General features: G+C 43.6%; 1 protein-coding gene across 1 annotated transcript in view; it reads left to right on the top strand.

Moving 5' to 3' along the window:
* The window catches only part of COL19A1 (collagen type XIX alpha 1 chain), a 2318824-nt gene that overhangs the window by 1887741 nt on the left and 418601 nt on the right, over nt 1-12482 (top strand). Inside the window, exon 37 of the mRNA XM_069235722.1 lies at nt 8607-8660. Within this exon, the coding sequence (XP_069091823.1) occupies nt 8607-8660 (54 nt within the window). The remainder of the gene's footprint in view (nt 1-8606; nt 8661-12482) is intronic.

Genomic DNA, 12482 nt, shown 5'->3' with positions numbered 1-12482 from the left:
CTGAATAGCCTGTGCTCTGCCTTCAGACAAAGGGCCTAATGAACCCACCTCGTTACTGTAGCCAGCATGCAGCAAGGGCAAAGGAGGCAGGAATTCCATGTACTTCAAAGCCACTGTCTAGAAGCTTCTCCCACCTTACAGAACCCAGACACCAGGGTACAAAAAGGGGGCCTCACTCATCAACTATTCAGTACACTTCTGGACCTGTGGAGACTCTGCCAGGAAGCAGAACTGCTCTAATGCTGGGAGAACTGCCACTCTGCTCTATTGGGGCTAAATAGGATGGCTGACTTGCTGGATTGCTGCCCTGTTTGTCCTGCTGCTCTGCTATCTTCTGGCTGGGGAAAAGAACTTGATCTTCAACTTTCCCAGGACCTACACATTGAACCTCCAGAGTGACTCACAAGTGCCAGTTTGCAGGCCTCCTGTTCAGAGCCACAGGGACATAAAAGGCTTCCTCCATCTGCATCAGGACCCAGCCTGAGTGAGTCCTGACCCTCCAAGTTCTGCCCATACAGCCCTGGACACCTGGAAATGGTGCTGAAGTTGCCCAGATAGCAAAAATCCAAAAGAGGGGACTGACATTGTTTGGCTAAATACCACTCTGAGAACCAGGAGGAAACCGGGACCAACCTGCTCGTCTATCCACCTGAGGTGCATCGCTGGTCGGATTGACTTCATGCAGTATATCATTTTCAGTGGTCATACACCAAAGGGGCATCTGATGCCTTGGAACAGTCTTTGGCTACAGCCTTCTGTCTTGTCCCTCTGGAGATTGTTGACTTCCATTTCAGAGCATAAGGGCCTGATTTAGATGTTGGCGTAGGAAATACTCTGTCACAAACATGACGGATGTCCCATCCAGCGTATTACGATCCCATTAGGATATAATGAGATTGTTTTACTGGGAACGGGATATATGTCACATTTGTGACAGATTATTCCCCTCCCTCAACATCTAAATCAGGCCCTAAGTCCATTCATAGAAATTTTCACTGCGGCTTTGACCCGGCAACAATGCTCACTCATCGGGACACCTCCTGCAACAATGCCCCTCTGAACTTTACCTTCTCAGAACATGTTTCTCACAAATGTATTTGAGTCTCAAGGTAAGCACAATTCCCTCCTGGTAAGCAAACTACGATCCATTGCGGTAGGCCATATTTTCGACTCTGACCCAGTCTCACGTGCCTAAATATCCGTGGTTGGCACTTTGATCTTTTAGGTGCTAGTTTTTACTAAAAACTTTCATATTTCATAACTCCAGTTCTTCTAATTAATTAATTAATCATTTTGGTGTCAAATTATTTATTGAAATGTACTCTATTTTTCTAAATTGGTTTGGGATTTTTCTTGTATTGTGTTTTCACTTTATTACTGTTTTGTGCTGCATAGCTACATTACACATTGCCTCTAAGTTAAGCCTGACTTCTTTTTCTGCCAAGCTAACCAAGGTTTAGCACAGGTTAAATTTGTGACTTTTTGTTGTTCAGCCTATAAGGGATTGTGGCTGTTGCTTGACCAGGGTGCTCACCCCAGTCAATCAACAGCCCAATTTCTAACAGTCTTTTATCACATTATGGCAAGGTAAATTATTGGTGTCCTCATATGTGTAGTGAAAGTATAAACCCTCTTCCTGAGAAGGTTTTAGCTCAAAATCCATTTACTCCCTAATATAGATTGGAAGGTCTATAAATTCAGGTCTCTCAGTGTAGGAAGCTGGCCTGGTGTGTGGTGAGCACCTACGCTGCTTACACCTTACACCAGGCATCCCCTGTTAGTGTTGTGTAGGCAGAGTCTAAAAGTCAGGCTCTCCAGAGGTAGCGGTGGACGAACAGCCACGGTTTATCAAGGAGACATGCAAAGCTCATGCAATACCACTGTAGTCTCACAACACTTACACACATGGTAGAAAACACTCAGTGGTATGAAAATAAAAGCTCTTTATTACAGTGACAAAGTACCAAAACACTAGATACGAAATACTCCTATAGGAGGTAAGTAAACACACCAAATATGTACACTAGTAATCAGTAATTGGCATAAAAAGTGATAGAAACCAGTGCAAATGCAAATAGACAATAGTGACCCTAGGGGGATCCTAAACCATATACTAAAAAAAATAGAATGCAAGTGCAGGACTCCCATCTAGGTAAGTAGACTGTATTGAGTGGAGCTGGAGGAACTAGGATACCCCATAGGTAAGTACCACAGTGCCCCCCCAGCGACCAGAAAGAAAGGAGTAAGTTACTTTGATTTCCCCAAACCACCCCAAGGACTGAAAAGATGAAAATGCAACACCCAGACAAGACTGCAAGAAACCAGTGGTGGATCCTGTAGGGGAAGACCTGTGGAAGAAGGGGACCAAGTTCAGAAGTCACAAAAGTGTCCAGTGGAGGCAGGAGTCACTACCCACCCGTCTATAGTTGGAGGAGTTGGTCGATGGTAGGACGAAGATGGTCAGGAATGCAGCCCTGGAGCAGGAGAAGAGTTCCTGAAGGATGCAGTTGACGTCTCACGCTGGATGGATGATTGCAGTTGGTCAGTGGTGTAGAAGAGCCACCAACAAGCCTTGGCAAAGGCAGAAGACATGGTGAATCAAAACTGGAGCTGCCGGGGACCAGCAAGGTTCCAGGAGGAATCATCCCATGGGGAGAGAACTAGGGGGAACTTCAGCAAGGCAGAGAGTCCACAGAAGAAAATGCATCCCCAACAGGAGACCCACTAGAAGAGGAACCGGGAGTCGCAGAGGAGGCCACACAGCACAACTGGAGAAGGGTCCCACACTGCAGGAGAAGCACGCAGAGGGGTGTGCGTCACAGGAAGGAGTGCTGGGGCTCGGGCTACACAGGGCCTGAAGATCCCTTGGAGGAGATGACAACAAGCTTTGGGAGCTGCAAGAGATGCGGTGCACGGGGTACTGTCCTGCGTGGGAAGGCAAGGGCTTAACTCCACCAAAGTTAGGCAGCTGGCAGAAAGGGCCAAGAGGAATACTCTAGACCACCACCCATGATGCAGGATCCACGCAGCTCAGGATGATAGGAGATCCATGCAGCCGGTCATCATTGCAGTTGGTGCCTGTGGATGCAGGGGAGTAACTCCTTCACTCCAAGGGAGATTCCTTCTTCCTTCTCGTGCAGGCTGAAGACTTGCCATCCTCAGAGGATGCACAGCCAGGGAAATGTTGCAGAAGCTGGAAGTAGCTGTGGAAAAAATGTTGCAAGTAGAGTCTTTGTCGTGGATGCAGATTGCGGGTTCCTGGGGGGTCCAGTCGCAGTTCCAGTGGCCAGAAGATGAAGTAGAGGCTGCAGATGGGTCCTGCTGGAATCTTGCAAGCCAAATCTGAGGACCCACCCAAGAGAGAGACCATAAATAGCCTTGAAAGGGAGATTGGACACATAGCCAGGTGAGCACCTATCAGGAGGGAGCTCTGACATCACCTGCCTGACCTGGCCACTCAGATGCTCTCAGAGTCCCCTGCCCATCTTGGATTCAAGATGGTAGAACCAAGGGACCCTCTGGAAGAGCTCTGGACACCACCCCTACAGGGCCCAGCAGCAGGCCAGCACAAAGGGGATGCAGGCAGTGGCAGTTCCTCCATGTGACCAAGCAGGTCACAGGTCAGCACAGCAGAAGTAGTCCAAGACAGTTCCTGGTGAGTCCCTCCAGCAGCATTCTGTATCCAGTTACAAGCATGATTGAAGTCCAGAGTCCCCCCTGTACTTAAACTCAGTTTTGCAAAGGTTTAACAAAGAGGGGGAGAGGAGGTTTCAGATAGTTACAACTGGTTCTGGGAGTGTTCCCACACTCCTCCAACATAGGCTCCAAACATCAGGTGGGAAAAAACGACCCCTTTGTGTGAGGCCAGGGCACAGTCTTTACAGATGCAAGCATCCCCCTGCCTCCCCTTCTCTCAGCCCAGGAAGACCATTCAGTATACAGATGCACCTCTGTGACACCTCCACACCCTGTGTACAGGCTGGCTGAAAAGTATTTTACAAAGCCCAACTATTACTCTGCCCAGACGTGGATTGGGAGTCAAGCTGCAAAATACCAGAGTCATAAGTACAGAGAAATACTCACTTTCTAGAAGTGCCATTTCTGTAATGATAATAAAAAGTCCACCCACACCAGTAAGCAGCATTTCTCACTACCTTTACAACCATACCAAACATGCCTACGCTATCTCTCATAAATCAGACAATACCCCCTACACATGAGGCAGGGCATTTACAATGCAATTCTATGAGAAGCCAGCACTCACAGCAGTGAGAAACCAAATAGGCTGTTTCTCACTACCAGGACAGACCACGCAACCAGGCACATGTCCTGCCTTCTACATACATAGCACCCTGACTATAGGGCTAGCTAGGGCCTACCTTAGGGGTGACTTCCATGAAGTAAAAGGGGAGTTCTTGGCCTGGCAAGTAAATTTAAATGCCAAGCCCCTGTGGCAGTAAACTGTGCATGCAGGCCCTGCGCTAGCAGGCCTGAGACAGATTTGAAAGGCTACTTCTGTAGGTGGTGCAAGTAGCGCTGTAGGCCCACTAGTAGCATTTAACTTACAGGCTCTCAGTATAGGGATACCACTGTACAAGGATCTTACAAGAAAATTAAATGTGCCAATTAGGAATATGCAGTGCTTAATTTGTAAATAAAAATGTGCCAGTGCCCCAAGCCCTCCTCTTAAACACGCGGCGGCTGCAATTAAATGTGCAAACATGGAATACTGAGGCAGCGTAATCCTGAAGCCATCTCGGGCCTCTTTAATCCATTTAAAGCCGCTCCATGCCCCTTCAGCTCACTCTTGCATCTTTCTGCCGTCTCCCTTTGTGGCGCTTTTTGTTTTTTCTCTTCCTCTGTCTTTCCCATGAGTATCTTTTGCTCGCAGTAAATGCTTGAGGCAGAAAAATAAGTGCTGGCCCTCCAAAAAAAGTGCTGGTGGTCCCCACCAGAAACAACAAGCACAAACTAAGCATTGGGTATAAGCCAATCATACCAACTTTAGAAGGAGAGCACCTGCACTGTAGCACTGATCAGCATAAAGTGCTCAGAGTCCTATAGCCAGCAGCAAGAGGTCAAAAAAATAGGAGGAAGGAGGCAAAACGTCTGGGGATGAACCTGCAAAAAGAGCCAGCTCCAAAAGATGGGATTTAAAGGTAACGTGGGAAAGTTCCTATCAGAGGCAAGGATCGCCTCAATCTGTTCAGACTGGGGTGAGGAGGATGGAGATGAGGAGGTGATGACACCTTGTGGATGTGGTGGACCAGTGTCCCAGTCATTAATTTGAGACACTTATATGAAAGGTGTAAGTCTGATCGCAGCTACCTGACCCATTTAGAGAGGCAGTATTTTGTTTTCCTTTGGGAATGTCAGTTGTAGTCAAGAGAAGGTGAAAATAACAGACACTAAAGAATTCCCCTTGCTACTCAATGGTGGAATAGTTAGTCTGACGTATGCATCATTCAATATTTCAAATATGTGTAAAAAAATAAGTTAGGATATATCTGTCTAAAGGTTTGATTTGTCCAGGCCACACCACGAGTAGAATTGTAGTTTGGTTCCATCCGGCGCCAACAATGCCTTATAAATAAGTTGGACTTACTTCATATATTGCCTTTCATGAGTCCGGCACAGGATAGAGATTATGGCTCTCTGTGCTGATCTGTCAGTTGCAAGACATTAATTATAGGCTGCTGGAATAAGCATATCTTTGCGACGGTCTCATAATGTATTCAAATTCAACAGAATATTAAACATTTGCACTTAGTGTTGCTTTACATTGGTCTAGTTATTCATATTTGGAAAACTCACCTTGGCTGCTTAGTGTCAGTGCAGGAAGTCAGGGCACGTCTGCATTAGCACTAGTGCTAAATTATTGCCAGAGAACAGTGCATAATTGTGCCATGTGGCATGATATCATGATATGGGGAATTTCATGTAAGAAATATAATGTAAAACTACCGAAGTTAAGTGAGAGTATGACGATGTGATGTCAATTTCACCCCGGGTCACAAAACTACTGACCTAGTCCAGTGTCAGAACCAGTTTTCCTCACTGAGCTCTGCCATGCCCCACCCTTCACCATGAATATCCACCTTCGAAAGGCAGGCGCACCAAGCAGCAGTATTGTTTACTTGGGATTAACTATATCCAAGATAGCAAAAACGGAATCAAAAGAGAAATACTTCCTGAGACCTACTTATATGAGACCTAACACTACTGAACAAAGTAGGAAATATCCCAGCTCTCAGGCTCCACTCGTCGGGCACCCTAGACTAGGAATTCATACTCCCCTCATCGTTCTCCGTTATATTTGCCAGAGTCACACCAGAATATAAGTGCACTGGGTGATCTTTGTATCAGTGGTATCCGGCGCCCTTTCAGACATTTAACATTAGCAAGGAGCTGCTACAAAGAAAGAGTGAACATCTTTTAGAATGTGACTGAAAATTCCACTGACTGGAAATGCAACTCTGAGAGGAAGAGCAATCATCAGCCAGGGGTCCCTGTACACCTAGGACCAACCACCAATGAGACATAATACTCCATAGAGAAATAATTATCGTCACTCAGCTTTGTTTAGCATTATCAAAGTAATACGTGTCCTTAGGTTTCTGAAACTTTTAGCAAGACAAGCCATCCAAGATATATGTACAGGAAATTATAAAGGAAGTGGACAAAGCTGGCTTTGCGCAATTAGCCAAAATAATATACATGACAAAGGCTACAGACTCAACTTGCTCCTCTCCTCTCCAACCTCTTTATTGCCAACTACCAGCCTCTCGTTTGGTTGGGTGGCATCCTTATTAACTTCTGCATCACTAGTCACCTCAGAACCAAGAATCTACCTACCCAAAACAGGAAGTCTCCCACCTTTAGCTAGAAACATTGCTGCTTATGGAGACCTCTTGGCCCTGATCGAAGGCCGCCATAAGGAGCAGCCTGTATAATTGCAATATGTGTGATAACTGCTGTTTGTAATAAATATCGGCAGGTCATACCTGATGATATTTATTGGGGGGAGTAACCCAGTATTTATTAGAACATGCAGATTTTAATACGATAACCACCAAAATCTTGAATGTTATTCCGCAAAGGTTTATCGCACTCCATAAATTCTCACTCTGCGGGTTCAGATATCATCAGGTGCGATAAATATCACACCAATTACTGGGCCACTTGTAATGAGGGCCTTTCTGTTCCTTCCTTCAACTTCTGCTATGAACTCACCTATTTCATGACCAAGAACCTGTGGTTCAGTGAAATCCATAAAACAGGCAAGAGTCTGAGTTTCACTTTCTTGCTGCTGCAGTATCCTGATTGAATGCAATGGCAGGCTTCTATTAAGGAAGAGAAGAGGTGAAGAAAGGAGGGTTTATAGAGCCAATATCTGAACAGCGTCCCTGTCCATGCGTACTGACTGCCTCTGATTATCAAATATTTGTTTATTTACTTTCTAACGTCGCTTATGTTCCTGTTCCATGGCTTGATGATACATGTGAACATATTGATCTTTAGAAAGTATTTTTTTTCAGGAGGATAAAACCCCTCACTCAAATAAAAATGTCATGCTTCCATCATATGAGTGTTTCTTCATCAGAACCTGCTTGTGCTAAGCAGGCTAATCGACAGGTCTTAAGAGGGAGTACATTTCTTAAATGTGTGAAGAGTTGTGAAGAAAATTTGGATTAAGAAAGAGACAGAATTGATCATTTAATTATTAAACATACATTTCAACATGTTTCTGTCCCTAGAAAAGTGTGGCTATATCACTGGGCATTTGTGAGGACCTATGTGACCCTTCCCCAGTTCATGCCGTATGCTATTCGACTCACCTGAGTGGTATAGAAAGAGTAAAAGAGTGGCATAGCTGCCAGTTCCATCCTATTATCTGGGCATTATCCAGTATATTAGGAAAAGAGGAACAAAATAGTCTTCTGATGTGCATTGGACTTTGTTGGGAAATATTAACATAGTTGGGTACATACAATGTTTCAAGCTTTGATATTTGTCTCAGTTAATATCATGAAGGTCGTGCGCCACAATCCTTTGATTAAATGAGCCGAGGGCCATCTATTTTCGAAGAACATGATTGTTAAAGCAGTCATTATTGATGATAATATATTGTTACTGTCGAGAATTGGCGAATATGAAGTGGTACATACACCACAGATCACTGAGATTATATTTTGGGCATCTGGACCCGTCAGTTGTTAGAATCAGATGGTTGTCATTTGACCCTCATGTGTTAGAATTGGGTGACCACCTAACTGTAATGGTAGATTCCCTATCTTCTGTTTTGTGCCCTAGAGCATTAATTTATTAGTCAGTGCTTATCAAGGAAATAGGGGCTCAGTTAGAACAAAATACCTATCCCTAATAGGAAGCCATTTTAGGGATATAGCCCAGCTTTGTTAGAAGATGGATAGATGGGCGTGATTTCTAAGAAGAATGTAGATGGATGGATGGATTGATGAATGGAAAGATGACTGGAGGTATCCACTGAGAGATAGACAGAAACACTGATGCATGTAGATATACTCAGATAGAGACAAAAAAATAAATGCGTGTATATATTAATTAATATGTACATTCTTTTGCAGGGTTTACAGGGCACTGCAGGACTTCCTGGTCTAACGGGACCTACTGGGCCTCTTGTAAGTATATTATCTATTGAGATCAGTGGAATATTTTTGTTCAACGCGCACAGATATATTCTTAGAGTGATATACATTTTTCTGCACCTACGCTATTAGTATTAGGTAAATGCAAACCTAGTATGTGTTTATGGTTAAAATGTGTGTGAGGGAAAACGTTTTGCGAAATCTATTTGCTATAGTGTTATTTAAGTCTGCCCCATATGAGTCACTGGTCTTCGTGTAAATCTTGAAGGAACATGCAGACTGTGGCTTGGCTTGCCTGGTCACAACTCTCTCGCCCCACCTACTGGCTCTCACATATTGCGGCTCCTATTGAGGAGATTCAATGAGAGGAACATTTTGACATTGCTCAATAAAGCAATCAAGCTTTTTGGTGCAATGTGGATGCACCATTCGAAAATCAATTTGATAATCCATATTCAGCTCAAAATAGATATGCGGGATATTGAAACACTGTAACAGAACATTGTGGTTTAAAGAAGCTTATTTGTTCTGCCTCGCGAGAAAATGAAAGAGCCTCTGAAACAAATTACATTGGGATCAAAAGTACTTATGCTTCTTAATAATACCTTGTTTATATACAAAGTACTTCACGTTTGCTATATCTAAGCACTGCAAACAAGAGGGGTTACTAGCACACATGGTAATGTTACTCATTTTCCCTGCTGCAAAAGCAAAATCAGCTTTTTTGGAATTCAAACTCATAACCCGAAAAGCACTGTGTTATGAAGATGAATCATCACACGGGACTCCTGGAACACGGTGGAAACAGGATCTCTTCTTTTATTAAATATTACAGAAGTGAGATTCTAACAGAAGAAACATCCCAGCCTCCGCACCTCCTTCGCACCGCTTCGTCTCCAGCCCCACGACTTCTAGAATCACGGTCACTTCTTAAAAGCTAACATTCCAAAAGAACTATCGACACAACACACTGCCTGTCTCAGAGACATGTATTTAACTCACTGAGCCATGGTTCCTGCACAGAGGGGTCATAGTGGGAAAAAACGTGCAATCGTTTTGCTGTTGCTGTCAGCTCTGCTGTGATTCATTAGGTTTCTGTTCCTCCAAAGATAAGTATGTCTTGAGTGAAACCACTCACATCCACATCACTTAGCTTTTTCTCTTTGAAGGTGTGTTTTTACATGTGAACTACACCTGCATTCCCAAGATTGATTCAGGAACCATTTCTTTACGTGATTGTGTCTCATTCCAGGAGTAAGATAATGCCACATGACCTACTCCAAGAAAAGACATACCGAAACCAATATTAAGGCAGCCACTCACAGAAAAAAGCTTTGTGAATCTGGTCCAAAATTATACGTATATGTTGAAGAAGTTGAGCACCAGCAGATGAATAGTCTCTATTCTCTGAGTACCCCAGGTACATGCAGCCAGGACTAAAGGGACACTGATAGATTAAATATATTTAGTTCTGGCGCATATCCAGAAACGTAATATTCCCCGTCCTTTTCCAGATGTCGAGGACTCATAAATCAAGCTCACCTAGCCCCAGTTTCACAAGTTTATGTTTTTCTCCAGGGGAGGTAACACAGGTAAAACTCTTCTGCAGACCTTAAAAGACATCTTCTTTGAAGGCAAGCTCTCTTAAAATGAATGCATTTCCAGAAAAGATGGGTCCGTACTGATAGTCTTTTGAACAGCAAGATTAATTTGCTAGGTTGTTTTACTAACCTTTGATACAAAGAGTGTTAGAAGTGGAGCAGTACATACTTTTCATTATGATAAAAGGAACCTGACCGCTGATGGAATTCTTCTGCTTAGAACAACATGGTATTCATAAACTGATTCATTTTCTCTGCCGTGGAAAAGTTCTGTCTGATTCAAAAATCAGGATGTAACGTTTATATGCGCGGATAGCTTGGGTAGAAGCTATTTTAGATGCACATTTCAAGAAACATTCTGCCAGTTACATGCCATTTCATCTATAGGGTCATTTTGGTCAAAAAGGGTAGGACTTCAATTATGGCATGTTTGTTGCACATGTGGTTAATTTAAAAGGAGATCGAGCACTTAGTTATCGACTTCGAAGTTACACAAACTAGCGTGGATGTTAGAATTAATTGACTCAAAAGCACCATGTCACTGAGGTTGACAGGAACATAGCTGCCTATAATTCAAATCCTTTGTCCATTTTCTCCCACCTGAGTGCTTCCGGTTGCCCTTTATTATGCAGATTTCTCTTAGCCACCGAGGAAGGATTCTGCATTTTCCTCTCTTTTTTCGTTAAATACAATAGCCCATCAACTGCATAAAAAGAGGACAATTCATACTACCACTGCATCAGTACCTGAATGGGTTGTTTTCATTTTGTTCTACTTATTTTGGACCGTTCTGCAGTCTGCACGACTGCTTCTAAGCATCGTGGAGACATTAAACCATTTCATGGTAAAATGGAATTTTGCTATACAGCAGAATATTGCTTCAGATGTTGCAGTAAAGTACAGTAAAGCTGTGTTTACTCCTACTTGGATGTCGGTGTTCGCAAACATTGGAGCTGCAATTTTACAAAATGGAGTGAGTAGTGAAACATGTGAGCGTTAAACATCTTAAGATCTTTTCAAAAAAATAAAATGTTCATATTGGGTCAAGGTAATGTTAAAACCAATAAAACTATATATTATTCACAGCACTTGCCATAGTAGTATAAAAATCACAGAAAGAATAATCGTCTGCCAGAGCAATGCATGTTATGTATGTAATGTCGAAAGGCAACTAGTGCAGTACAGGGTCTAAGGAAAAGATCTGGCTGGAAGGGTAGCTGATTTCTAACAGCTAAAAATGGACTGTTACTACCTCTTGGTATAGTGTCTTTACTGTGGTATCGCTTCAGCTCTTTTATCATTTGAAACAGGTTTGGGGGCAGTCCTGGTAGATAAAGAGATATTGTTCCAGCTCCTTAAAAGCATAGATGGAAATGAAGACATTTTAAGAAAGCTGATGTTAGGAGATGCAGATGGGTACAAAACATAAACTGGAGACCACTTTTCTTCAGCTTTATCTGCACCCATATTGATAACCACATTTGAAAACTGAGCAGGGACACAAATTAGACAGTCAAATGAAGATAGAAAAATAATTTGCTGCTGTAGGAGCAGTATTTGAGAGCAAATTTGTATTCCTCAGTAGTGGCTGCTGCAAATCTCAAGGGGAAGTGCGGGGGGAGAGACAGGGATGAAACGGGGGGATAAATAAAAAATGTACAATAATTAAAAAAAAGTCTTAGTTTTTTCCCGTCATTGCTGCCGCCACATGCTGCCTTGCTCCTATGGTCTTCTTGTGGTGTTCCAGCATTCTCTGGGCCACCAGCACAGGCTCCCCAGCAATCCTGGCACTGCTTACATGCTAAACATAGCGTGTAAGCAGCGTCAAGATTGGTCTGAGTGGCTTGGAGTGCTGCTTAGACACAAGCCTGGGATCTGTGATGTTTCTCCAGCCCGGCTGTGCAAACAGCCAGGCTGGAGAAACCTAAGTGCGCATGTGTGTCTGGCCAGCCTCAGACAGCTAGCCAAACACACATGCACACTTAGTGCATTCCCCCCTCCTCCCACCTCCCACAGCCCAGCCCTGCCCCACCCTGAACTCAGTACTGGCTGAGCAAGCAGATGAAAGATAAAACAATAATTAAATATCGTTTTATCTTTCATCTCCTGGCTGAACCAGGGGGGCGACGTTCCTTCCCCATTGCGAAGGAGCTGCCCCTGGTATTACCATACCTTATCCTCAGTGACGAGGAGCACACACACCCTAGGTCTTCTTTAAGTAGAGCTTTGGTTCAGCCTTCGCAAAGTTTTTAAT

This window comes from Pleurodeles waltl, chromosome 5 (assembly GCF_031143425.1).
Source record: "Pleurodeles waltl isolate 20211129_DDA chromosome 5, aPleWal1.hap1.20221129, whole genome shotgun sequence".
NCBI classification, from domain to species: domain Eukaryota; kingdom Metazoa; phylum Chordata; class Amphibia; order Caudata; family Salamandridae; genus Pleurodeles; species Pleurodeles waltl.
The sequence above is the reverse complement of the archived record's forward strand: the minus strand, read 5'-3'. Positions and strand labels throughout refer to the sequence as shown.